Source organism: Miniopterus schreibersii, assembly GCF_964146895.1.
Source record: "Miniopterus schreibersii genome assembly, chromosome: 21".
In the NCBI taxonomy this organism is placed as follows: Eukaryota; Metazoa; Chordata; class Mammalia; order Chiroptera; family Miniopteridae; genus Miniopterus; species Miniopterus schreibersii.
This window is the reverse complement of record NC_138123.1, coordinates 153272-180929: the sequence shown is the minus strand read 5'-3', so window position 1 is coordinate 180929 and position 27658 is coordinate 153272. Positions and strand designations below refer to the sequence as shown.

Sequence of the window (27658 nt, the reverse complement as noted above, 5' to 3'; positions counted from 1 at the left end):
GGGTGAGCGTCGGCCAGTAAACCAGGAGGTCGCGGTTTGATTCCTGGTCGTGGTTGTGGGCTCGATCCCCAGTCGGGGGCGTGCAGGAGGCGGCCGATCAATGACTCTCAGCATTGATGTCTCTCTCACTCTCTGAAGTCAATAAAGACATTTAAAAAAAAAATAAAGACAATGCTTTCAAGGAGTTTTCTGGGTAGGGTTGAGAGAAATGGGGCAAAATTTGGAGAGAACATGGATTCAGGGAGGGATGGATACTGCAGAGGAGAGGAGGGTGACTGCGGGGGTGAAGAGGGTGAGGGGTGGGAGTCGGCACCTCCCCCTGCGGGGCCGAGGGTGTGGTGCAGGGGTGCCTCAGAGCTCTGATCTTTTTTCCCTGGAAAGGCACTGGTGTTGCCCCTCCAGACGCATCACAGTGCACAGTGCCAGTCACTGAGCGTGCTCAGCCCCGTGAGCCCTGCCCCTGGGCACCTGTGATGCCGGCAGGCGGGCAGGGCAGGGCACAAGAGCAGCATCACAGAGGCAGCTCAGCTCAAGGGCGGAGACCGGGGGCCTCCGAGTGCTTCCCAGGCCTCCCTGCCCAGGCACCTGCAGCCTGGTCCTCAGCACCAACCTCCCGACCCCATCTCCCTCCCGCCTCTTCCCGAGGCCTGTGGAGGTCAGAGGGCTGAGTGGTGAGCTCCAGAGACAGGTAAAGGGACAGGAGGTGCCCACGGGGACGGCCGCGGGACAGCCACGCCGTGGTGGACGCCCGCAGCTGTGCCGTGCGCCGGGCACTCCTGTTCTGGAGCAGACAGTCCATTTCCTTTCCTTTCTTTTCTTGGTTACTTTTCATCTGAGCATATTTTTCCCGTTGGTTTTTAGAGAGAGTGGAAGGGAGGGAGGGGGAGGGAGAGAAACACCACCGGGAGAGACGCATCGATGGGCTGCCTCCTGCACCTGGGGCTGGGAACTGAACCTGCAACCCAGGCATGTGCTCTTGACCAGGAATTGAACCCGAGACCCTTCGGTGCGTCCGCCAGCCAGCGCGTGTGAGAGGCCTGTTTCTTTTACATAAAGTGGTTCGTATCTGAATCGCCTCTGACTGAAAGTCCCAGCTTAAGGAAACCAGGTAAGAAATGTTTAATCTGTGAAGCCCGAGGGACTGCTGATGTGTTTTTATATCAAAAAGCTAAGTGGTTAAGGGGGGGAGACTGCCCTCCCCCGAAACACTGAACTGGCGGGTCCATGAGAAGCGGAGATGAGAGGGTGCCGTAGCCTCGAGCACGGAAATTGCTGACTCCGATTTCTGTGTGTCCCACATGTGCCCGGTAAGAATCAAGAGCTGGTGACAAGCACGTGAAAGGCTCCCTCTGATCATTCAGAAAAGAGAAACACATTCTCTCCAGAGAAAAGCGGAGGGAAGCTCAGGGCTGCTGTGGGGGCGGAGCCAGCCTGAACCCCCACAGCCCAGCCGCGCGGAGTCAACCGGGTCTGCTCCAGTCAGGCCCGGTGAGCGAGGAGTGAACGAAGGTAACTTTACGAAAAAGCAGAGAGGCACCGAATGGCTTAGCAGCTAGCAGCCCTTCCAGTTCAGCTATTTTAATAAATAGTTTCACTTTTGTTTGGAAAAGCTGGGTGGTGCTGGTGACCATCTGTTTTCTAAGATAAACGGGCCTCAGCACCAAAGCCCAGCCAACGCTCACCATTCTGAGAGGGGAAAACTTTGGGAAAGTTAAAGCTACAATGCCCGGCGGGGGTGGCTCACTGGTCGACCCATGAATCAGGCGGCTACTGTTCGATTCTCCGTCCGGGCACACGCCCGGCTTTCGGGCTCGATGCCCAGGAGGCGGCTAATCGATGATTCTCTCTCGTCATTGATGTTTCTCTCTCTCTCCCTCTCCCTTCCTCTCTGAAATCAATAAAAACGTATTAAAAAAAAAAGCTACAAAGAGAAGTCAGCCGAGAGAGGTCAGGACAGGTGACCTCCTCGTTTAGGCCGCGAGCAGGGCTGTGTCCCGCCAGGTCCCCAGCGCGGTGGAAAGGCAGGCTTGGGGAGTAATTAACAGATGCAGAGAGACTAGAGCCGGGTGGGTTGGGGGAAGGCCCTCAGGCCACAGGGGGAGCTGCGGGTTGGACGGGGTGGGCGTCCCCACTGTGCGCGTCCACTGTTGGCGACAGGAACAGAATCCCGGCCCGGACAGCATGCGGTGCCCCATCAGACATCGCTTCTTCACCTTCCTGGCCATCGGGCCCCTGTGGCTCTTCATCATTGTGAAAGTCCCCAAGGAGATTGAAGACGACCAGAATGTGGAGGTAGCAACCCCGCTCCCAGCGTGGGAACTGAGGCCGCAGGGTGGGAACGGTGTGGACAGGCCGGTTCTCATCCGGTCACCTGAGAGCAGGAAGCTCCCAAGGGCGTGGTGATGGACCTGGGCCCGTTGGCCCACAGAGAAGCTGCATCCCCACCCCCTGTCCCCCCCACCCCGTATTTGCTAAGGTAAGAAAGACAGCAAATACTGCTTGAGCTGGTGGTCAGATGCCCTGAGGATGTGCTGGGCTCACCTGGGGAGAGTGACCCCTCCCCTCTTCTTCCCCTAGGGAAGCTCCTGGGAAGCCACCAGGGCTGAACCTTGTTCTTTTCCTGAAAGGAGATGCGTGGTTTGATGCCCCAGGACAGTTACAGCAGGAGGAAGGACCCACGACCGTCGGACGACTGGGAAGACCTCGCCTTCAAATACATGAAGAAAAGTCAGCAAAGAAGAAAGAGTGAGTTCCAGGGAGGGGAAGGGGGTCCCCAGGGGAGGCAGGGACATCCGGAGAAGGAAGGTAGCGGGAAGGAAAGAAGGGAGGGGCGTGGGAAAGGCAGGCTGTGCCCGAGTCTCCGAATCTGGCAGACCCTCCCCACCAAGACCTCACATCAGGGACACGGAAGGCGGGGAATCACTGGTTAGGGAACATCGGGGCTAGAACGGGCCTTGGTCACAGGGCCCAGTGGATCGGCTGCCTCCTGCACCCCCCACTGGGGACCAAGCCCGCAACCCGGGCATGTGCCCCGACTGGGGATCGAACCCGTGACCTCCCAGGGTTGACACTCAACCACTGAGCCACACTGGCTGCGCAGAAGTGCTCTTACTAATACATCTTCAAAGGAGAGCTTTGGGAAGACGAACTGGGTGAAAACAAAACGCTACTATTGGTGGAGCACGTGGACTGTGTGCCGTAAAGTTCCGGCTCCGAGCGGCCTCGGAGGGACCCTCGGACTCAGCAGCCCAGGCCTAGCTCTTTGCAGGGGCCCCGGCTCTGCACTCCCACTTAGCTTCCGGACGAGGCGGGTGTTGCTGGGATAGGGACCACACTCCGAGTAGCAAGGACTTGAACGTCCCCTCCACCAACAGACAGAACTGATGGAAAAGGGGGGGGGGAAGAGAGGAGGCCCCGAGGGCATCCCCACCCTAACTCCCTTAACCACCCTCACTGCCCGCAGGCACTGACCGCCGTCCCTGTGCTACCTCCCCTAGCGTGGCTGGCGGTGGGCATCTCCTTCGTGCCAGGGGAGGGCCAGAAAAACCTCTTGCACACACTGGCCTCCCTGTTCCGCGCCTCCTCCAAGGGGGAGCAGAAGCACCTCACGGTGCTGGTCCACCTGGCGGACTCTGACTTCACCAGGCTCAGAAAAACCGTCGAACAGATTGCAGGCCTCTTCAGCCCACAGATCTTGGCAGGAAAGCTGGTCCTGATCCACGCTCCCTCGGACGCCTACCCCACCGCGGGCGAATTCAGAGACGAGGCCGACGGCGGGAACTTCTACTCCAAGCAGAACGTGGACCACGCCTTCCTCATGAGCGTTGCCGCGAAGCTCTCCGACTACTTCCTGCTGCTGGACCACCACGTCTTCTGTGCCCCTGGCTTCATCACCCACATCCGTCGGAAGGTGGAAGCCATGGGCTCCCACCCATGGGTGCTGCTGGAGTTCTCGAACTTGGGCTTGCTGGGCAAGCTCTTCCGCAGCAGGGACCTCCCACTGCTGGCCCACTTCCTCCTCTTGTTCTCCAGGGACAAGCCCCTCGACAGGCTGATCCCTCATTTCCGCACCCTCCTGGCCCAGAAGAGCCCCCTCCTGTGCAGGCCCTTCCTCTTCTACCATCGGCTCTCCTACTACACCGTCCACCACAGCCACAAGGCCAGGGCAGCTCGGAGCAAGGACCCCTTTATTCCCGACAACCCGCCTGGCGCCGTTTTCACGGACATGCAGGTGTTCGACGTCCATTTCCCCTGGGAGGCCTACACTCTGGACGAGTCTTTCTTCTGGACCTACAACGCTAGTGCAGGGAGCCACCTGACGGTCATTCTGAACCACCCGGCGAACCTGAGCCGCGTGCAGGTGCTGACAGGCACCGTCATGGAGGGAAAGTTCGCCCTGGAGAAGGGGCGGGTGGAGCTGGGCTACGAGCCCCAGGGGGTGCCCCAGTACTGCAGCAGCTACTCCGCGCTGGGCGGCCTCCTGCAGGGGCAGCTGGACCAGGAGCTGGGTGTGGAGGGAGGCGTGGGGCACGAGGTGAGCTGCGTGAAGCTGGTGGTGGCTGCTGATCAGGCGGGCGGGCTCCTGGTCAGGCACATTTACCTCTGGGAGCAAAGCTAGAGAGGCCTGGAAGCGGCTCCGAGCTGAAGGTGAATCGGTGAGGGCACAAAAAATTAAAACCTGGACGCCGTTTCCTTCTGGCCTGAGTGTCGGGATGAGGGAGGGGGTCAGCGGGAGAAGACCCGACTGAGATTCTGGTCCCGTAGAGATGTCAGGAGACCGGCCCCTTCCCCCGAGAGCCCAAACAGTATGTTTTTCTGGGGCAGTGATGGCTTAGCCCGGTCTGGGGAAAGGCCTCGGTCACTCCCGGAATCTGTCGGTTCTCGGGACGCTGAGCTCAGCCCGGCTACAGGGTGCCGTGCGTGCAGACACACACCCTGCGGTCGCGGTCGGAGGCGTGGGGTCCCGCGGTCGCAGGGGATGAGTGGGGAAATTGTGGGGCGTCCCTGGAGTTGACACCACAAGAAGCCAAGAAAGGGACTCTCATTCGAGTCACACTCTCTGAAGCTCAGGAAAGTAGCGGATGGACCAATAGCCATAAAATTAGCCCCTTAACTCGAGCCTCCAGCTGTGTCCTCATGGCAGTCGGATAGAAATAGCGAAAACCTGAAGCGTCTCCCACCCCAGCCTCCTTCACTCTGCAGCGCACGGCACTGACGGGCTCCCGTCTCCAAACGCCTCTTCCTGCCCCGACAGTTGTCCTTTCATAAGCTATTTGAGTGCCTACTACGTGCCAGGAACACAAAGAGCCCCTGTTGGCACTATTTTTAAATTGATTTTGGGGGGACAGCACGCCACTTCAAGAGGAGGCGAGAGGATAGTTTTCAGCCAGCGGCACTGGAACAGCCCAGCACCCACATGCAGAGGGGGAAACCTGTGGCCGAAGTGGGTTGTAGCTGGGGGAAGGGGTGACGGGTCCCCGAGGGGTACGGGGCTTCTTTGGGGGGTAAGGAAAATGTTCTCAAATTGATGGTGGCAACGGCACAACTCTGAATAGACGAAAAACCATTGAATTGTATACAGTACTTTCAAAAAGTGAATTTTACTGTCAATTACGTCCCAATAAACGGTTTCTCCAAAAAGCTGTAGAAGCAGAGGGTTCGGGCGATGTCGTCGGCAACAGGGATCGTGGACGTTTAAGCCGGACAGTGAAGGCCCCTGAGCTTCGGCTGTTTCACTGTCCTCTCAAGCTCAACGTGTCTAAAACCAAACCCTTCGGCTCGTCCCCCTTCCAGACCTGTCCCTGGCAGTGGCTACCTTACCTACGTAAACGCAAAATCCTAAAGCAGTGCTTTCAAAGACCGGGCCTGTGAACCACGCACATCCCGCCCCCTTGACCCGCTTGTTGAAAATGCTGTGGCCAAATCCTGCTCATCTACAGTTAAAGCGATTTCCTGGTTTCACATCCACCGGAGGCTCACGTCCACACCTCCACGGTGACCTCTGAGAGCCGGCAGCACTAGGCGTCAACCCCAGGCGTTCGCAGGGCCCCACCGGAGGTGGGGAGGAGGCAAAGCGGGACCACAAGCCCCATCCCCTCTGTTCTCCCAGCTGCCTGGGCCGGTCCAGCTGTCTCCCACGCTGACCTCCCTCCCTCCCCAGGCGCCCGCCACACCCTCCAGCAAAGGCACCTGTTTCATGTCCTCCGGGATCGCCTTTTAGGGGAATGGCGCTTGGGTCTCTTGGTAGCCAGTTCCTGCCCAGCTTCGGCCAGGGGTGGGGATGGGGTGTAGACAGGGCCTGGCTGCCCCATTGAGACTGGGGGCCTTGACCCCACCACTCCAGGGAGCTGGGAGACGACCGCACCCGCCCGGAGCCCAAGGCTGAGGCCCCTGCCTCCCTCAGGCCCCACTGCCAACCCTCTTCTGTCCAGGTTTCTCATTTTTCAAACCCGCACTGAGTCCCCACGAGTGTGGAGCCCCCGGGGCGAGGGTCTCAGTGCAAACTCCGTCTCCTCCAGGAGGCCTCTGCGGGGAGCGCCCTCTGTTGGCCGGTAGTGAGGTTCAGGGAGCGCCCACCCGCTAAGCCCACCTCTTCCCGCCCCTCACTGCCCAGGGTGGCTCTGGGCTGGCACAGCCCCAGAAGCTCCAGGGGTAATGCACACTCTGCCCACCCCCCTCCTGAGCCCCTCCCTCCTGCCCAGGAGCTTCAGGGGGCCCAGGCAGGTAGGACAAGCTTAGGCAGGTTGTCCCCACCCCAGGTGGGCGGGGGAAGGACGGATTTTCCCACCCAAAGGCCTCCGGGCAGCCTCTCCTCCACCCGCAGTTGGTGGCAGAGGCCGTCCCAGCTCACGGCCAAGGCTGGGAGCCCCCCCCCCCCAATCACATTCTGTTTCTTTGTCCCGTCTGTCCTTGGGAAGGAAGAACGAGCCTCGTGGTGAAATGGGAAGTCGGGTGGCAGGGACACAGGGTCACCGACATTCATCACCATCCCATGAACCTTAACTCCCCGACCCGAGGTCACGGGCGAGCACCACCTCTCTGTCCACAGCTGGGCACAGCAGCTCCCACTTCCTGCCCCCCACTCAGGATGCTGTTGTGACTGAAACTCAGACACAGGCCCTGACCCCGCCTCGTTCGTCAGCAGGACCTCTCGTTTGGGTCAGGATGTCCCTGTTCTGTGCGTTTTTACCCGTGTCCGCCACTCTGCCTTCACTTTGGCCCAGCAGAAGGGAGCCGGCTGGTTCTGAGCGGTTAGGCTGTGCCCACCGCCTCTTCCTTCCCGGTCAGCCGCTGTCCACCCCATGGACTGTCGGCCAGTTCCTGGGCTTAATTCACATTTCTACTCACATTATACTACGACTGGTCCACGTACCTTCCTCTCCTAACCATTCCTTCCCTTCCAGGCTCTACGGCAGGAGGTTCCTGCCCCATGTGTCCGGGACCCCTGGGCAGTGGTCCTGTCGAGGGTCGAGGGCCCTGGTGTTGCCAGGGATGCTGCCCGATGAACTGACCATTTTAGACTCTCTAGGCCCTCCAGGGGGCCTGGTGGGTTCTCTCCCCCATGCGATGCTCCTTCTCAGAAGATGGAAACTCTCTAGCAGCGTCTAGCCCTCCTTCCCACTCGTGCGAGTGAATAAAAGATGAATTTCTCTACGTCAGGTAAAAAAATAGAAGCAAGGGATTCCTGCTTCCCACCTGTCGCTGCCGGATGTGATGCGAGAACTGAGCACCAACCTCCCCCACCCCCGCCTCCATCCATAGGGCAGAGACGAAAAACCGGGCCTTAAAGGGCAGCTCGGCAGCCGCAAGGAGGTTCTGGCACGAGCTGGGAGGGGCAGAGGCAGGGCAGTAACGACAGGGCTTCAGCCAGAGCCAGATGGAAGGGGAGGCCGGAGCCACAGCGACCAGATGGGAGGGGAGTCGTGGACGACTTGGGACTCTGCCTGGGACCACACGGGGGTCTGTCCCATGCTTTGTAGGATGTTAAGCAGCCTCCCTGGTCTCCACTCCTTTTCTGGCTTGGGGCCCGGAGAGAAGATAGTGGCAGCTGTGAGTTTCTGCAAATGATTTAGCTTGTTCCACCCACTGGCACCTGACTCTCCCTAGGTGGTACCTCCTGGGAAAACAGGACCGAGAAGTTCAGCTCCTGGTTTCGGGGTGAAGATACCAGCAGAGCCGGCTGGACACGCTCAACAGACAGGCACAGAGCCTCAAAAATGCACCGGGCAGGTTTTCCTAACCTTCCCTTCCTCCTGAGCCTTAACTCCACCTCGAACCCAAGCCCTCTGGGTCCCAGGGGAACCTGGAGGCTGAGAGTCTGCCGTGAACAGCTCTGCAGACAAAGATTATAAAGAAGAAAGTCAACAGCCCTAACGGGGCCTCTGAGGAATTAAGACAAACAGATAATACAAGCTGAGGGCCTTGTCTTCCTGGGACTGTGAGGACCGAGGAACGGGGGGAGACGCCAGGCTGGAGACAGGCCTCCGCACTCAGAGCTGCACTGATGGCGCAAGATGGGAGACAGAGACCACAGCCCCTGTTCAACGCAGGCGGCTGCCTGGTAGGGGTCTGAGTCCGGGGGCCAGGGCACCATCCTCTCACAAGCCCCTCCCTGGGATCCATCCAGCGGGACTCGCCGATGCTGGGATCAGTTTTCAGGTTAACGCTAACAACTAGTCCCCTCGTGACATTTCCAGGCAGCCCCGAGGCTCACCGGTGCTTAAAACAAACAGAGATTCACCCTGAGTTGTGTGCCAGCATCCACTGTCTGAAAATCAGAGCAGGCAGGTCCAGGACCAGCCAGGCCTACCCTCCAGCTGGCGGCTGGGCAAGCTCTGTGGGTCTCGCCAGGGAGCATAAGAAGTACAGACCTTCTTACCTAAAAGGCTCAGAAGGATCTTTAGAAGTTATTTCGGACGCTCGTAGCCCCAGACTGAAGACCCTGTTCTTCAGAATCCTGGCTCTGGGACCCTGGGACTGTGAGGCGTCAGGGCAGAGTCCAGAGAGGGAAGCCAGCCCCAGCTGCCCGGCCTGTGGCTTCAGCCTCTACTGCCCTCTGCTGGCCGCCAGGAGGGCTGACAGGCAAAGTGCTGCGTTGCTCCTTGACATTGAAATTGAGACTTTGTCTGGGACGCTCCTGCGGCAGGTGCACTTTCAGCGGCTTTCACCAGAACCTCCACAAGGCTTCCTTCCGCTCAGTGAAGCGGGCCGGGGATCCGGGGCACAGTGCACAGGAGGCTCTCACATCGATGCTTCTCTCTTTCTCTTTCCCTTCCTCTCTCTCTAGTTTAATCAATAAACTATTACTAAAAAACAAAACAAAAAACATTCTTACCTCGCAGGCTCCTGAGCCTCAGTCACTCTGATGCTGGCCTGAGTGGATTTGGCCTGGAAGCTGCAGTTTCCTGCCCCATAGACGTTGTTTCTTAATGTCTCAGTCATGTTGCATAAGGTTTTGCGACCTCACAAATCAGTTAATTTCTAGCTTCCAGCTTTTAGTTCCCTCCTCAGCTGTGTCTAATCGCCTGTTAAAATCTTCCACTGAATTCTCATTCTGATTATTGAATTTTTTAAATTCCAGAGTTGACTTGTGTTTTTACAGTCCAGGTACCTACCGAAGTTACCAAACTTGTGTATCAGTTTGAACATAGTAAGCAATTATTTTAAAGTCTGAGAGCTCCAGTATCTCCAGCTTCTTTGGGGAATGTTTCCACTGTCCCATTTCCTACTCTGGTTCACCCTTACTTATTCCTGGGGTGCAAAGGACAGAGGGCCTCTCCCCAAAGTAAGGGATAGTCAGCAGGTCTATCACCCCTTGACAGGCCCTGTCCCTACTTCTGTAGATTGGTTGCCTCCCACACACACCCTGATCAGGGCTGGGGATCAAACCTGCAACCCAGGTGCGTGCCTTTGACCGGGAATCGTACCTGAGACCCTTCAGTGTGTGGGCCAATGCTCTAACCACTGAGCCACACAGGCCAGGGCAGGAATGTAGCTTTCTACCTGCCTTTATTGTGTCAGGGGGACGAAACGATGACATTCTCATTTTATCATGGACACTAAGTGATTAATGAATGAGTTGACAGACCTCAAAATAAACCTTAAGTTTCAGGTTTCAGCTCTCCTCTGCATTTTCAAGTTTAATATAGTCTTCCCAAGGACACACAGGAATCTAATTTCCATTGTTTAAATGCCTTTATTTTTTTCTAATCAAACTGAAAAGGCAGGGTAATAACTTGATATTTTTGGCTACTGGACAACGTTTGGCAATTCTCAAAAGAAGAAATAGAAAATTACCAGTAAGTATATAAAAACTTTCATTAGAAATAACATAAATGCAAATCAAAACAATGTGATACTATTTTTTTGTATTAAAGTGGCAAAATATTCTTCTTTTGGGGGGAGGAAGAGAGAAACATCGATTTGTTGCTCCACTTACTGATGCATCATTGGTTGATTCTTGTGTGTGCCCTGACTGGAGGTTGAACCTGCAACTGTGGCATATCGGGATGACAACTGAGCTACCCAGCTGGGGTCAAATATTCTTCTAACAGATACCCAGTGTCAGAACAGTTCAGAGGAGCGAGTCTGTCTTTCCCTGGAGGGTAAATTGTGAGCATGTGCACACCCTGCAATTCCACTTTTTTGTGCCCAAAGGTTTAACTACAAGGTTGCATGTTGTCACACTGTTTATAAGGAACTGGAGACAATGTAATAGTGGACTGTTTAAATAAATACAGAAATACAAGGGCATACTAAAAACAATGGTGTACTTGGGGAATCTACAGACAGAAGTCAGTATGCTGTTAAATGGAAAACACAAGTTATAAAAGAGTACAGTCTGGGCTCCTATTTGTTCTAAAAACCATACATGAACATATTTCTGATTAAAAAAGGAAAGTCAAAGCCTAATTTTAGAAAATGCTTTGCCGGGTTTGGCTGTGCTAGGAGGGGCCCTTCGCCCCTAGAGGCATCTACTTGGTTTTGTTCCTTCTGACCTGAGTGGATAATTCTCACAGTTGTTTTTCTGCAAATGCCATAATCATGGACACTGGACCGCTTTTCTGGAAAACAGTTCTCTCATTTCTGCCAGAGCTCACCAAGGCTCTGGCCGGGGAAGGAGAAAGTAGGCTGGTTGCAAAGCTGTGCCCGAGGCCCACACTCGCACGTTAGCTGGGGAGCTCTTGGAGTATAAACTCTGGGGAGGAGGGGGCTACGGACTGCAGGGCGGCAGGTCTAGCTAATCCTCACTGCAATGCCAGGTCTCCTGGACCCGAGAGGTCGGGTGATGGCAGAATACCTGAATCTGGTTACACAGACTCCTGCTGGGGTGAGTCAGTCATTTCAGAAGAGAAACAACAGAACTGGGAGTCCTACTGTGAGGTTAGTTCACTAACATCGCACTATAAGAGCCACCCCACAGCGGGTTGGAGAGTTTGTATTCTGGGTTGGTGTACAGACTCCCAATGACCCAAAACTCTGTGAGAAGCCAGCCTAGCAGGTTCAGTAAATGACATTACCCATTAAGGAAGTCTTTCCTGAGAACAAAGGAAGTGTTAACCTGTCCAGAAAAGACAAACCTACAGACTCCTGTGTAATATGGCAAAGGCATACTCCCCCATACCACACATCTTCCACTGGGGTTCTGAGAGACCCCGGGAAAACAGCCCTGGCTGTGCTTTCCTTGGGGCAGCTCCTGATGGGGTTGAAAATCTGATTTTCAACCTACAGGCTGTAACCTCACCAGGGTTTGAAGGGAAGAGAGGCCACATTCACTTTCACAACTAGAGTAGAGGCTCTCCCACCTGGTATTAGAGGTGTGTCCGCAGTGTTTCTGATCAGAAGTTTAAATAGTAAAGCTTGTAAAGGATAGATATACTCTTACTGTAAAGTTAGCCACACAACAAAGTGCTCTCAGACACCCGTGTGCTTCCTTGACCGAGAGAGAGAGGTGGAACTTTGACTACCAGCGCACGAGCATCCTTTATCATGTGTCACCATGGCTAACAGGTGGATGAAGCTCTTTCAGAGCAGGAAGCAAGAAAGCCCCTGGGTAAGACAGCCCAGCAGAACACAGGAATGAGAAATGTGTGGAAGTGTCCCAATGTCCTAAATGGGGGAAAAGGAGCTTAGGAAATGTTGTGATGCTAAGTGAACTAGGCGAGAGGCATGCACGCGAGGCCCTAAGGAAGCAGGATTAGCCTCTGCAGGTCTGGCTGGACATATGATACTCGCAATTAGGACAGAGAAGCAGCAGGAGAACCGTTACACCAGGTTAAATACCAGTTCTTGTGAGGAGCAGCTCTGATACCTGAGGGTGGAGCTGAGCCCCCTCCCCTCAGTTACTCATGGGAAACCCGTTCCAAGGCCACATAGAAACTGTTCTTGTCATCGAGGCAATGCCAGCCGATTGGTCCAATTTCACAGTCTGCGCAGACCAGAAACTTGATGTTGCCCACGTCCTTGGTGAAGCCCACATTCTCGAAGATGAACATGTCTTCCACCAGCCAGTGCTCCTGTAGGAGGTCGCCATCGGGGCTGCTGCCATCTGCCAGAGCTGGCTTCTTTCTCATGGAGGGAAGGAAGAGCTGCAGTGGGATAACACAAAGAATGTCATGCTGAGCCGCCCCGTCACACCAGCACCCCACTCACTGTGGACTTTACACGGTGCCCTCACATACAAAACACGCAGTCCCATCAGGTTACAGACTAGGATGTGGCTGCTCCTGTTGCCTGCGGTCCGTGCCCTGATTCTTAAGATACACAAAAGAGGAACTCTGACCAGCTGTGGTGGTAACTGGTCTTCACTGCTATCCTGACCTTGGGCTTCAAGACCCCCACATGCTCCTAATCTCCCCCAAGCTCGCAGTACTCCAGCCACACCGGCCTTCCTGCCTTCCTTGGACAGGGCAAGTCTGCTCTGCCCTCAGGTCTTGGCAAGGCCAGCTCCTTCTTGATATTCAGCTCAAAAGTAACCTCCTCAGGAGATCTTCCCTAACCAAAATGCCCACTGTATTTTTATTTTTAAAAACTTATTTATATGGGGGAAAGAGAGAGATCGATCAGTGCCTCCTGCACGTGCTGTGACCAGGGATCGAACCCACAACCTTTTGGTGTATGGGATGATGCTCCAATCAACTGAGCACACCGGCCAGGGCGAAAATACATTCTTACTGTAGGAAATTCTTGCTACAAGCTTGCTGCAGTGTAAATGAGAATAAAAGCTGTTACAATCGGGAGTAAACTTCTGTTAACTTGCGTCTAATTTCCTCCTTCCTATGAGCACTTGTGGTTTTAAAACATGTCCACAAATCTGTGAGGATGCTTCCACCCAGAGGTGGAGCGCACGCCTGTCCCCTAGAGCCTGGGCAGGCCCTGGGCTGCCTCGGGGACAGCGCCCTGGCGGCGACACGCGCTCTGGGAGCCGCCGGTCAGGCGTCCGAGTCCTCCGCCCGCGGGCGGACGCGGGGGAGGCCGCGCCCCGGAGATGAGCCGCGACCGCCGTTCAGGGCAGACCCCGAGGGGCGCAGGTGGACGCGGCCTCCCGTCCAGCGGCAGCGGCGTCGGGGGGCGGCAGGTGCGGGAGCCCCGCGTCTCGGGCCCGCTGCGCCCCGTGGGCCCCGCTCTGCGCCGAGGGCGGACCCGGGGGCGCTAACTTCGTCCTTCCCTGCGGCAGGTCTACCAACACTTCCCCACTTCCTCTCGGGTGACGGCGGAAGGAGCGGCACTAAGGTCGGTGACTTGGCGGAAACAGACCGGTCCCGGCCCGAGGCTGCGGCCCTGCGGCGCGGCTGCGGCCCCGGGCCCCTCCGACCCGCGCGCCCGGCCGCCTACCTGCCGGCGGGAGAAGAGCGCCGTCCCCGGCTGCAGCACCCGCGAGCCGCAGCGCCGGCACAGCACCGCCTTCCGGTTCCGGCCCTCGGCCGACACCAGCTCGCTCGGCGGCGCCGCGGGCTCCATACCGCCGCCGCCACGGCTCGGGGCCTGGCCCGCGCAGGCGCCGCTCGGCTCGGCCTCGTCCCACTGCGCCGGCGCGGCTTCGCGGAGGGCGGAGCGGACAGCCGCTCCTTCCTGCGCAGGCGCCGGCTGCCCGCGCCGACGCTGCTGCGCACGCGCAGGCACTCCCCGCGGCCCCGAGCGGCGGCGTCCGCCGGCTTTGTGACCGCACCGGTCCCCGCGCGGGGCCGGTCCCCTTGCTGCTCAGTCTTTGAGGTTGACCGTAGCTCCCTCGTTTCCTGAGATTTGAATTCAGTGCCAGGAGTGCGAGGGCACGTTCCTGGAGGCGACAGAAGGGACTGGGGCTTCTGCAGGAGGCTGCGTCGGGGACACGCACCCCTTTGCTGCGGGAGCTAAGGGCCGGCCGGTCAGTTCTAACCAATGACCACTCACCGCACGGAATGGACGTGCGTTAGAACTGAGCGCCTGGATCGGTGCCACCTCCCTGTGCGCCGTCGCTCGTCCCCAGGATAAAAGGGCGCAGTGACGGGGGTCCGGGTGAGCGGCGACTCCCCGGGAGCGCAGGCCCAGGCATGGCTGTCACCAGGTTCTCAGTTCCAGAGCCACAGCCATCGGGTCCTGAACCCGGGAGCGCACTGGGTCAGGCCACCTGTCTACCCACCACCCACCTGCATTTCCTCTTCTCTGTGGACTCCACGCTCAGGGAGCACTCCTGTAATATGCCACCCCCCCAGCACTGAGCACTCCTGTAATGTGCCACCCCCCCAGCACTGAGCACTCCTGTAATGTGCCACCCCCCCAGCACTGAGCACTCCTGTAATGTGCCACCCCCCAGCACTGAGCACTCCTGTAATGTGCCACCCCCCCAGCACTGAGCACTCCTGTAATGTGCCACCCCCCCAGCACTGAGCACTCCTGTAATGTGCCACCCCCCCAGCACTGAGCACTCCTGTAATGTGCCACCCCCTCAGCACTGAGCACTCCTGTAATGTGCCACCCCCTCAGCACTGAGCACTCCTGTAATATGCTAACCACCCTGAGCACTGAGCACTCCTGTAATATGCTAACCACCCTGAGCACTGAGCACTCCTGTAATATGCTAACCCCTCCAGATCCGATGCCTGTGGGAAGAGGGGATAAAGGGAGGAAAGACCAGGTTGCAGCGTGGGCCTGGGTAACCTAGGTCTAATGCCATGGTATGGAATTTGGACTTTATGTGGGTAGCAAGAATCTATGGAATTTTAGACCAGAAATTACTTCAACATTTCCTGAGTTTGCTGTTATGTTAGGCACTGTAATGATCCCATCTGTGCTTTGGAAAGTTAACCTGACAAATGAAGGAGCTGGACTGGAAGACAGAGAAGACACAGGGACAGCAGGAGGCCACTGTCCTGAGTCTGGGCGAGATAAAGGCCTGCACTATGAGGGAGTAAACACACAGAAATGGGCTTGGAACAATTAAAGATAAAACCTTGCAGGACCCAGAAACTAATCAAAGGTGTGCACACAAGATAAATGATAGCTTTCCGAGGGGGGGTAACCAGGTGACTGGCTACGAGTACAGGGACTGAGGAAAGCAGAAGGCACCACCAAGTTAGCAGCACCTGTGTGTGTGCAAAACTTATGTAGGATTGGGAGGCGTGGGGAGGGAGCAGTGATTCACATCTTCTGCAGAACACCCGGTCATGGCTGTTGGTATGAGACTCCATATTTTTGCAGTTTTGCTGGACTTCTGCATAGCTGTTTCTATCATGTGTCATAAACTGAAACCACAGGAGGGCTGGGGTGACTAAAACTCCGAAATTCAAGTGGGTACTAAATGAGCCTCTTGATTCTCTTTAGGGTTTCCAGGACACTTGTTGAGAGCAGTCAATGAGTACAGCAAATTCAAACATTTTCCTGGTGAGACTTTCTTACCTGCGTCTAACAGAGAAACAGTGGAGCTAGTTGGCAAACACGGTGAACAGGTTGAAGACTCGAGACCACAGCTGCACCCTACGCCAGGTCTCCCAAACATCTGAGGCGGTGCTGGTTCACCACAAACTCTCTTCAGGCATTTGAGACAGCTTATTTTTAATTTTTTAAAAAAATACAAAGGACATTAACTCTTTAGGTCAATTCAATTCAATTCAATTCAGGGAGAGGAAAAAATGGAATTTCAAAGTAAACAGAAAGTGTCTCGTTTAGGTTGTCATGTTCCCACACTCCCCAAACCCATAAAGCAAGGATTTCACTCCATCACACAGGCGAGCCCCGAATGGCGGCTCAGAAATGGTGGCGAGAGCACGCATTGCACTGACGCAGGAATTCTGGCTGTCCTCTGTCTGTCCTGGGGTGAACGTCACTCTCAAGGACAGGTGCGGAACCAGGCAGCAGGAAGGACAGAACGTAGTGTTTGCCTAAAGGTGGCTGACACCAAGGAGCTGCACCCCTCCCCAGATAAATAGTATGAAAATGTAACAGCACAGTAGTGTTGGATTCAACAAAAAAAACCTCTCACCCACGGGAGGCAAACCTCGGGGTGGGAGGGGAGCCCCGGCAGGAGTACGACGATTAAGAAATCACAGGTACTTCTACTTTGTCCCACACTGACTCCACTCCACCCACCTGACAATTTTCACTGTGTTGGTATCTGGCACAGGCGCCAGTGCCAAGGTAAGTCCTCCTGTAGTTCAGAGAGACTCAGGGTATCAGAAGACCCTTCGAATGACCACCCTCCTGTCTCCCAGGTCACACTTCAGTGGAGGCCTAGGTTTGCTCACTCATCGAGTTCAGGCCACTCATTAAGCCCAGTTCTGACAGCAGCTCCGTCCCCACCTGGGAGTGTCACACAGATGTCTCCCAAGCCCAAGGCTGGGACCGGGCGCTTTCCTTTGTTTCCCTTCAGAGTGGAACTGTTGCCACTAGCTACCTGCAGACTAGGAAAGATATTTATTCCTGGAAAACAAGACTTGGAGTTCATCACGCTGACTCATGTTGGTATCCTAACCCAGACACAGGCTGGACCCTGCCCACGTCCAGTAGTTCACACTCACCTTCACATTGCAACACATGAGGCCAAACGTATACAAATCCTCCTAAGCACACGGTAGTTAAAAACGGCCAGAAAGGGCTGCCCAGACCAGGAGAGGTGACTGGCCTCTCACATCCACTCAGATCCACCCTCTTCCTGTGAGCGTCCGTCACCACTCGACTCAGGGACAGGCATCAGCATGAGGGGGAGTGTGTGTCAAATAGACTATCGTCATGGCACCGGTGTGTGTCATCGCCCTGAGCACACAGCGAGAAACAGACATTCTGGACACGATTCTTGATTCTCCTGCAAACTGGCCCCTGGACTGGTCACTAGCTCTGGATGGTGCTCCAACAGGTCATTTCTCTCGGAGCACACACACGCCAGCATCACAGCGCTGGGTTCCCATGGATGTCACCACTTCCCAGCTGTCAATGATGGGGTCATAACACTCGATGCTGCTCAGCAGAGAGTTCCCATCGTATCTGAGCAGGGAAGAGGCAAAGAGAGAAATGAGCTTTCTGTTCCTCTGCAAGGGCTCCCACACTGAGGTTGCCATGGAGACAGCTCCCCTGACCCACACCCTGTCTCCACCCAACAGTGTGGATTGGATCACGGTGCCCTGATGCATGATGGCTCCAGCTTGGTGTGAAGTCCTCACCCTGCAATTGCATAAAGTCTGCCCCGGAGTACCGTGGCCCCCACGTAGCATCGTGGGGTGGTCATGCAGGTGACAGCCGTCCAGGAGTCGGTGCGGATGTTGTACGCTTCGACAGAAGAAAGGTGAGCTGTGCCATCGAATCCCCCCACCACATAAATATGGTCATTCAGCAGGGCTACTCCTGCACCTGAGGAAAAGGTAGAGCAAGTTACTGCTGCTGCACTGAGGCTCTGAATTCCAGAAAGAAGCTGTGGCCCCTGGTGGCTGAGTTCTCAGGTGGTTCAGGGCTGTGCACCAGAGCCAGGCAGGCATTAAACAGTCAGTCAGCACAGGGGATGCCATCTGTGAACCTGCTGGTGGGAGTTGAAATGAGAAAGAAAACACACAAAATGGTTCTCACCTCCACTGTCATTAATTCAGAGCCCAACCCTCCCATTAGCATAGAGGAAGGAAGTGGAAAGGAGGTGGAAGGAGGAAAGGGGCTGAGGCTTTGGTTCTGGAGCAGTTTTTACAGAGGAAGTGAGTCCAAACAGCACAGTGTCTCCTGCCTCCGAGCCCAGCTGCTCCACTCCTGGAAGCTGTGTCTAGGTTAGATTTTGTCGGCACTCATCCCCGTAATGTGTGCTCAACACAAGACTACCAGACGTGACAATGCAGGGAGGGGACAGGGACGGAGAAGTGAACAGAACAGGAAGGCTTCTGCCCGCAGATATAAACGCCCTTTGAAAAGCTGTCTCACAACATGAGAGGAACAGAGGCAGGAGGAGAAAGGAATCTGATCGTGTGTCACTGAGGTAGAAGTGAGGAGGAAACAGCCCTGGCTGACTGGCTGTCCCATGACTGTGCCTCCACCACGCAAGCAGACGTGACAGTGGTACTGTCCCCTCCCTTAGATCTGAGGTCTTACCGGAGCGCTTGGTGGCCATTGGTGTGACGTTAGTCCAGTGTCCTGTATGGGGGTCATATTTCTCAACTGAATTTAAGATATTCAAGCCGTCGTATCCCCCTGAAAGACAGAGTGGAGGCCATTCCAGAAAGAACGACAAATCCTGACGCCGGTCCCAGCCACCTTTCTCTTGAGTGTTCCCGCTGATTCTTTATCTCAGTGCTCCCTCGGGTTCCAATAACCCAGAGAGAAATCTGACAGCATCCCGTTTGGCTTCCATGAAAAAGATAATCTGTCACCGGAACTATACTGGGGTAGACCAGGGCTTCAGCTGAAGGCCATCCGTGAACTTAATTCTGATAAAGAGGGACCCCTGCACAGGCTGCCACCCATTATGTCCCCTCCGATCCCTGCCTCCCAGGCTCAACACCTAGACAGTAGATTGCTCCGCCGGCCACCACCAGCCCTGCGCCTTCCCGGGCTGTCTGCATGTCTCCCAGCATGCTCCACTGGTCGATGTTGGGGTCATAGCGCTCCATGCTGGTGTGACGCCTGCTCCCATCAAAGCCTCCGGAGACGTAGATCATATCTGCCCAGAACAGAAACCACAAGCTCTTAGAGGAGAGATTTCTAACACTCTTTTCTCTGCCAATTCTCCACAGGTCCTCCAAATGTTTGGGAGCAAAATCAAAGTGTTTCTTACGTGATAAGCCAATTAAATCTGATTGATAAGGAAAAGCACAGTCAAGATATGTCCAGACAGTAGGGTCGGACGGAATCCCCAAAGTGCTTAAGGACCAGCCAGAGGTCACAGAAGCCCAGAGCGGACGTCCCCTCAGCATGCTGCAACCCGACCCACCGCAGTCAGTGCTGAAACATCGCGAACACTGAGCAGCTTTGATAACTCTGTCATTTCCCAAGCCGACAAGAGCATCTGACCTCACCAGCACCCTCCAAATTTCATGCTCCATCCAGATGACAGGGAGGTGTGAGCCCTGGTCCAGCCACAACAGCATGAAATGCCACCCTGCACACCAAGCCTACCTCCCAAGGTGGTGGCGCCGGCAAGGCCACGCCGGACATTCATTGGGGCTACGGAGTACCAGACGCCATCCTCATCTGCCGTGTAGTCCAGACATTCCACTGAGCTGAGGCGGGAACGGCCATCGTAGCCGCCAATGACATAGACCCGGTCATGCAAAGACACGGAGGCCACGTAACGTCTCTTCCGAGTGATGCTCTGTGGGTTCAGGAGAGAAGGGGACAGTGTTTCAGTCTCGCGCTGCAGGCCTCCCACTGGCTCTCCTTCCTGCCTCCATCCACAACTCCGCTGCTTTACTTGCCCTTCAGGCACTGGCTCATCCTCAGTGGCCACCAGCTGTCTGCCTACTGAACAAACACCCTCTAACATCGTCTTCTGCACATGTGCCTCATTCCTTCCTATTCAACAGGGCTCTGGGCTACAGACCAACATTCCCCCACCAAGTGGAAGTTTCCTTGCACCGCTACTCAAAGGGCCAGACACAACGACCCTAAAAGTCAGGAGGATTGATCGAAAGATTTCCATGTTTTCTGAACTATTATTATTCATTCACCACTGAAACAGACACGCCACTGAGAAAGATACAAACTTGAGTTCAATTTAACACAACACCGAACTCAGGGTAACAGAGCACGACCAGTGGAGTATGCTGGGAGTACAGACAGCTCAGGAAGGCGCTGAAACAGGGTGGCGGCTGACACTGGCCACTGGCATTTCTGAAGTCTAATCTAATGTAAATAGTCAAATACTATTTATGGAGTACCTACTGTGTGCATGGCACTGTTGTAAAGGCCAGTATGCAGTTACTAGGTTTTCCTATTTTTAGGGCTGGGTTATTTACGATCTAGAGCCAGGGTCCGAGGACATGTGTGCTCTTTCCCCATGGGTGGTTCCACCCTTACTGGCAAAAAGCTCCACTCCTGAGTCTTGGGGTCATACTTTTCCACCACATCGATGGGAGACTGCTGGCTTCCGAAGCCCCCAACCACCAGAAGCACTTCATTGGCTCCTGAGGAGAAAGGGAGAAAAGGTAGGTCACTTCACTGTCCCTGGTTGATAAAACACTCATGGGGAAGTATACATAGAAACAGTTCTTTGATGTCTTGTTTTAAGATGTGGTACAGACAAGCCACGTTAAGTAGAAAATTCACTGTAAGGTTGCCCAATAGGAAATTATTTCTTCTTGAGGCTCTAGCTCCTGAGAATCCGAATCTCTGAAATTTAAATTTCTGGACATTAAAACTGCAGATGGCAAATCTGAGTCCACTGCAAGTCCTGCCCAACCCTGAGCTGTCCACACCCCCCGCTGCTCCTTTCTTCCTCACCCAGAATGGGAAGCCCAGGGGAACAGGTGGGTGGGAACACACCTAGTACTACATGACATTCTAAATCATTCCCAATTCATAGGCTCCAAACATATTGAACCAAAACTTGAGAATTTATAAAGTGCTGTCTCATGCTTTACCTGCTCTAACCCTCCAAACAGTTATGTAAAAGGGATGGGAATGAAAGCTCGGTGGAGCGACTTCTCTGAGGACACAGTGGACAAGCGATTAAAACCAGGTTTGGAACAAGGTCTCCGTACTTTTTATAGAACGTTCTTTTCAACTACATCACGCCACCTGCAAGGGGTAGCTTTCTGCCAAGACGCCAGCTCACCAAGACGAGCCCGAGTCCTGGGCCCCTGCATCTTACTCCGCAGTTCGGGCCTCAGGTGGAACTTCTTTGCTTCGTCGACGAGGTCCCTGCACTGGAGGCTACAGCGGATGAAAGGCTGAAACACAGAGCACAGGGAGCTGCGGCTGCTATGGTTACAAGTGTGAATGGTACATTTATGATTAAGTTGTAATTAACTTCTTAATACAGAAACCAACTTCTAAAACCTTGTGGCTCCAGAAGCTGCTGTGAAAAGCTACGCTGTGGGTGTCCAGAAATCATTAAAGAAATCTGAGGCCACAACACTGAGCTATGAGATACCCGAGGTTTGGGATCCTGGTGTCTCCAGGACTCACCTCAGCGTCTATGACGTCCGTGATATACCTGGGGGTCAGCAGGGGCATCCGGACATACTGCAGCAGGTCGGGCAGCAACTCTTCACGCTCCTTCTTGGCGTGCTTCACCCAGGTGATGACGGCCTCAAAGACCGGCTCTTCAGAATCCACCTATCAACATACCATCACAGGTCTCTGCACTGCCAACTGCCTCACAAGCTCAGAGAGCAGTCATGCCTACTTCTTCCTTCCTGTTCCCATCCCTGCCCCCATTATTTCCCATCTTCCAGAAATGGCCAGGTTCTTGGGAAAACAATCTTTTCACACACCACTCCCTAACACCAGGGAAAAGGTCATGGTCAAGTTGGGTAAAATATCTACAATGCACTGTGCCTAATAAACCCTCAGTCACAGGCTGGTTTTTACTTCAGAATGTCCCCCATTCCTGAACTTTTTTCTTATCATTTCTGAAACTCTGAGGGCTGTGGGGGAGAATCTGTTGCCCTTTCCAACACTGGCTCTGCGGAAACTTCATTCCCAAGTGCAGTCAAATGATCCCCAAGCTTTGTCGCATCACTGTGTGGACCAGTACCTCAGCACCTGCTGAGTATCAGGCATGGAGCTACCTGAGACAATATTCATACTAACCACCTGGGGAACCTAGGTCTAAGCTTACATGACAAACTGGATAAGGTGAGACACCCTAAAAAACTGATGCTATTCCTCTGGAAGAGGACCTTCTGAAGATGACACCAGAGTAGGGAGTAGAGTCCTGTGTCCCTCCCACCAGCCCGACAGACGCCTTCCAGGGTATGACAGCACCTACATAAAAAACCAATCTGTGAACTGTTCCTAAGAACTGAAGATACAGAAAATATTTCAGATTTCCCTTGTTCGATGGCTTTACCAAACACCCATGCAGTGCCAGGCCCTGTGCTGGAGGCTGGCTACACAGTGGGGAACACGTCAGACGTGAACCGTGCCCTTCAGTGGGGAGATCTCAGTTAAATCAGAAGATGAACAATCCTGCTTTTTTGCTCCACACTGCTCTGGAAAAGCTCAGAGGCCACAACGCAGAAAAACTTGAGATTTCCTAATTTCGACAGATGGGTTGGCAAATGCCTCTCTGCAGAAGTAAACGAGGGCCAGTCACATCCTCAGAGACTGGATTTCACTCTGAGAGCAACTGGGAGCCATGAAAAGGTGTCAAGCAGGCTAGTGACCTGATCACACCGACGTCTGTCAGGACCACCCTGATGACCATGGGGGACAGTGCAGAAGGACTGAGAGTGGGTGGACCTTTCCATGGAGGGGCCACTACTGTCTAAGAACCACTAATTTAAAATTCACTTTTATTACTATCCAAGGAGAGCAGAGGGAAAAAAGAGAACTCTCTGGGACCATACATTTCACTCAGGAAGGTGGTGAGCTCCCTCCCAAAAATATGCAAATAGATTTGCCTATAATTCCATGGGCATTTAATGGAGCCTGTGGAGCCAATGTGGACAGCTGACTAAGAAGCCCTGCTACAGAAACAGTCTCGCCACCGTGCTTTCCCAGGTGTTGCAGTGGCCCCACCTTGAAGGAGCCGCAGTGTGAAGCCCACTCTGTACCTGAATCTCGTCGCACTTGATGAGCTTCTCCACCTCTCCACGACTCAGAAGGATGAACTCTTCGTGCTGCACCACTTCAGGAAAGTGCTTCTGGCTAAACACCTCGGCAGCTTGCATCAGGTCAACACAACTGTGCGTTTCAGCAAAATCCCTGATACCCAGGCAATTAGAAGGGTCCAGCTGACTTTCTAAGAACTCACAGCAGGCTTGCTTCACACCTAGGACAAACACACACAGCAGGTACTTCAGGACGCTTGGCCAGGTGTGCACTGGTCTCTATTCTCGATCGCAACATCTCTACGCGGGGTCAGAGAAACCCGGCTCAACACCTAAGGACAAGAATAGACATTTTATGCTTAAGGGATTCAAACCCTATTTCTGTGTTATGGGCTATGTGACCTCTAGCAAGGCCTTTACAGCGCTTCTGCTTGAGCTTTAAAACAAGAATAACAAGACAAGTTGCTTCTAAGGACATGGGCACAAGTAAGCAAAACTGCCTATAAAACTCTTGAGGATCAAGCTATAAGACCAATTCTAATTCAGCATAATGTACCTCATTTCTATTCTACGTGAAAATGTGAAACCACTATGCTGTACACTTGAAACTAACATAATATTGAATGTCAACTATAATTGAAAAGGAAAATGAAATTTACTAAGACTCCAGTGAAGAAAAAGTAGGACACTAACATCTACATTATATTTCTCTGACTGAGAAGTTCAGAGTGTAAACTTAACTTCAGAGCTGTGCAGTATGCAGAAGCATCCCACTGTTTCAACCATTACAACAAAAAACAAGAGAAACATCACTGGAGGTCAAGAAGCAGCCTGGGCCCTGGAAGGGGCACCATCGCTAATTCTGTGAAAACTTTACATGGTTCAGAAAATTAAAGGCACAAAGGGTTTCCCATGAATAGTCCCCTGCCTCCATATCCCCCTGGCCATCTTGTCACCTCTATATGGGCAACGAACAGTATTGGTTTCTTGTTTCTTTGCAGGACCATTGTGTGCATACATGCAAGAAAATGCACCTGTCATCTCCTCCATTTTTATGAAAACAGAACAGGTGTAAATGATCTCCTCTAAAGAGCCAAACACTCACACTGGGAGAGGCCCCTTTTTATTGCTACTGACATCCGATCTCTGCGCAGGGGCAATAAATGTGGGTGCTTAGTCTGTCTCTACAACCCTCATGAGCAAGTTGACACTCTTCATTTTAAACATTCCAGGGCTACGTTTATATAACCCCTGTACCTTTCAGCTGGAGCAGACAGGCTGCAGGGAGCAGCTCCTGCACATTCTCCACCGTCACGTGCACTGTTTCTGTGTACACAAAGTCCAGCAGAATTTCCATGGTAGAGGCAGTTAAACCTTGGATGTCGACGTAAGGTTTCCCCTTCTCTGAAAGCTGAGAATTCAAAGGGTATGAAATACTGATGGTTATAACTCTCCAAGGTAAAGGCAGCATCTCATAATCAAGAGCCTGAAGGGATGCTAATAATAACTGAATATACACCTTTTTAAAAATTATAGTCTATTTCGTTTTATTTGTATAAAGCAAATAAGGCACATATTTGTAGCTGTTCCAACGGGGGAGGAACTGTATGTAACCCAAGAGCACACAGTGAGGTGACACCTTCCTGGAATATCAACTTTACTAGTGAATAATTTAAAACACTGCTTTCATATTAAAACGAACACAGACATAACACAGAATAGAATGCGACAGTCCCACGAGCACACCACGAACATAGTGTCCATGAGCTTTTAAGGTGAAAGGAAAAATTTTAATGAAAATCCATGCTTGTAGAGGAACCTCATGGGTTATAGCTCCAGACCCTCCAGGACTATCCAGCACTGACTTACCTGTCCCTAGAATACACCTGGTAATGACAAGTAGGACCATGCAGGTCATCTTGAGGGGCCTTTTGCTGTAACCCTGTTTAAATACAACTGAGTTGTTTGATATTTTGCAAGATACTGAGTTGACTCGATTTTTGGATTAGCGAATTGCTGGTGGTATATTTAGTCTAGCATCCTTCAAGTTATGAATAATAATTACTGTTATTCTGGCTGTTTCTTGTCTGATCCCTCCTGTGGAGGATATCTGTGTAAGTTCCCTTAATAAACAGTGACAATATAATGAATTGCAGACTCTTTCTTGGGTCTCTCAGCCCTGGGAAATTTTCTCAACAGTGCTCTCCCCTGTTCAACTTGCTAAGAATATTCAACATCTTTACTCTGCATTTTAAGCGTTTCCGCAGTTACTAAAGTTATTGTGTATTACTTTATCCCTTATTAGAGGTGAAGAAACTAAAGAATGGGCAAGTGGCAGACTGCAACCAGAGCCTGCCCACTCGCCACCATCCTGTCAAACTTTTATTTTTGTTCAGTGAAATGAGACCCCTACAAGGGTACATGTCTTACCTCACTAGTGAACATGGCACAGAAGTAATCGCTACAGGCGGCCAGCACGATCCGATGGGCAGGGAAGTCCTTCTGCTCCACTCTCAGGGTCACGTCACACAAGGTGTTGCTCTTCCTGAGGGAGTTCATCGAGTTGAGGATGGATTTGGCGTGTGTGTTTGTCATGATGTCTTTGGGGGCCATAATGCCTCCCATCAAGCAAAGTGCAGAAACAATGAAAGGGGTCCTTGGATTCTGGAAATACAAGAGGAAAAAACCATGAGCATATTGGAAGGATTGGGGAAACGGAACATTTTCAAGTAGCTTTACAAATTAAAGAGGCTTCCTCAGAACCGAACACTGAGCAGAGCACACTCCTCTTCCTGGCATCACCACCACCATCCAGCCACTAACTGTCCCAAGCAAGAACGGTCTCCCCTTCTCTGAGCCCCAACAGCACAGAGCACACTTGCCACTTGACACTCAGTATCATCAACACTCACCTGTATTGTAAATAGAAACTATACAGGTCCCTGCAGATCTCCACAAGGCTGTTGTCTGAAATGATAAAATGATGAAAAAATAAAATTGCTTAAAGGCCTATATCACTGGTATGGAATATCCATAAGTAGATTAAATGGGTATTTAGAGGGTGGGGATCCATTTTATACATACTTTTCTATCATAACAGGCATAGAATAAATATGTAGTAAATGAATGCAAGAAAAGAAAAATTGTGTATTCAACTTAAAGCAGTAAGAGCCAGAGTCAGTAAAAATAAACTTTTTTCCTAAAGAAGCATGCAGAGGAATTATGTAGGAAGGTTTCCAAATATACCTGGACCCGATGAGGACCCAGTACCTACACTGGACAATGGAAACCATGCACGCTTGTCTACAGACTTTCACCTGATCGTGCTATTAAAGGTCTACTGAACAGTCTTCCTCCTCTACATGATTAGCTGATGTCCATCAACATGGGCACATCAGTATTTGTAGAAATTCTTCTAGACTGAAACAAAGATCCTTATTAGGGCAGAAACAGCAAAACTACTAATTTTCTGCCACAGTCACTAGCAAAGTTCACTTGTTGCATCAGTTAAATGGACTCAGCCATAGATTACACATAAAAAAAAAAAAATTCAACGTAAGAAGTACTTCCTCCATTCTCGACAGGCTTTAGTCCCACTAATTTTTTCTTTATCAACTTCCGGGGGATGAAATGAGGGTGGTTAGTAAGAGACACTCTCTTATTTGGAATCCAAAACTTTCTGAAATGATTCAAGAAAAAAAAAAAAAAACAAGAGCCCACAACTCACAACCGTAATTTCTGAATAGCAAAGACGACGTGCTGAATTCTCACTGCTGCGGTTCGCAGCCAGCACACCCTGGGCATTACTCTCGACACCCCTCCGTCAGCTCAGCTCGGCAAGACCACCCGGCAGGAGGGAGGCGAGTCATCAAAACAGACGGTGTTTTTCAACCGGGGAGCAACTCTGAAGACGGAGGAAGGTCTGAACAAAGCCCGTCTGCTGTGAAGGTTTCTGGGGTTCCCACCGGGCTCGGCCTGGGCTGGGCAGCACCGTTTCAGGGTCAGACTGGGTCACCCCCGTGGGGCGCAGCCAGCACCCTCGCCCCCTGAGCTGCCGGGGTCACTGGGGCAGGGGCCCCGCCGCGGGCGGTTCGGGAGGGGCGTCGGATTCCGGAACAGCCACACTCCAGGGGGACGAAGAGAGGGAAGCCCCCCGACGGCACCCGGCGCCGCAGGGGCAGGCCCCGGGGCCGGGCTGAGGGCCCCTTCGCCGCGCCTCGGACGGAGACGCCTGGGGCAGGGCCCGCCGGCGGAGGGCGGGAGAAGCGCTGAGGGCTCCCCTCGCGGCCCGCTCACCTGCGCCCCCCGTGGGCTGGGGGCGAGACGGGCTGCGCGGCCAGCAGGCGGCTCGGGAGATGCCCAGAAGCCGCCGCCGCCACCGCCCCGACCCGGACGCTGCGCAGCCGTCACGGCGCTGGTCTCCCTCCGTCGGCCCTGCGGTCGCGCGACGTGATGACGTTGCAGCGTGAGGCCCGCCTCTTCCCGGCCTCGGCCGCGTC

The 27658-nt window shown here is 53.5% G+C and overlaps 3 protein-coding genes across 7 annotated transcripts; 1 reads left to right on the top strand and 2 right to left on the bottom strand.

Annotated features, from left to right (window-relative positions):
• Nucleotides 1-2181: 2181 nt before the first annotated feature.
• On the top strand, nt 2182-4618 carry LOC308550297 (alpha-1,3-mannosyl-glycoprotein 4-beta-N-acetylglucosaminyltransferase-like protein MGAT4E; the record flags this gene model as incomplete). The annotated part of the gene is made up of 2 exons (XM_081123979.1): nt 2182-2292; nt 3464-4618. 2 exons carry the CDS (start codon nt 2182-2184, stop codon nt 4616-4618), a joined length of 1266 nt encoding a protein of 421 aa, XP_080980105.1.
• Nucleotides 4619-10670: 6052 nt separating this feature from the next.
• On the bottom strand, nt 10671-14020 carry RABIF (RAB interacting factor). Its single transcript, XM_081124290.1, has 2 exons — nt 13834-14020; nt 10671-12587 (listed from the first exon to the last, which is right to left on the bottom strand). The coding sequence occupies exons 1-2, from the start codon at nt 13957-13959 to the stop codon at nt 12342-12344; spliced, it is 372 nt and encodes a 123-aa protein (XP_080980416.1). The 5' UTR covers nt 13960-14020; the 3' UTR covers nt 10671-12341.
• A 1989-nt stretch (nt 14021-16009) lies between these two features.
• KLHL12 (kelch like family member 12) lies at nt 16010-27603 on the bottom strand. 5 transcript variants are annotated; one of them, XM_081124206.1, is made up of 14 exons: nt 27456-27589; nt 26887-27063; nt 26072-26126; nt 25590-25823; nt 24417-24570; nt 23163-23380; nt 21571-21720; nt 21218-21332; nt 20461-20567; nt 19561-19756; nt 18947-19105; nt 18538-18636; nt 17631-17817; nt 16010-17454 (listed from the first exon to the last, which is right to left on the bottom strand). In XM_081124206.1, the coding sequence occupies exons 4-14, from the start codon at nt 25782-25784 to the stop codon at nt 17328-17330; spliced, it is 1707 nt and encodes a 568-aa protein (XP_080980332.1). In that variant the 5' UTR covers nt 25785-25823; nt 26072-26126; nt 26887-27063; nt 27456-27589; the 3' UTR covers nt 16010-17327. The 5 variants fall into 5 exon arrangements, with proteins under 5 accessions (XP_080980332.1, XP_080980333.1, XP_080980335.1 ...); XM_081124207.1 differs by lacking the exon at nt 26887-27063 and having other exon boundaries at nt 27456-27603; XM_081124209.1 differs by lacking the exon at nt 26887-27063 and having other exon boundaries at nt 17663-17817; nt 27456-27603.
• Nucleotides 27604-27658: the final 55 nt, after the last annotated feature.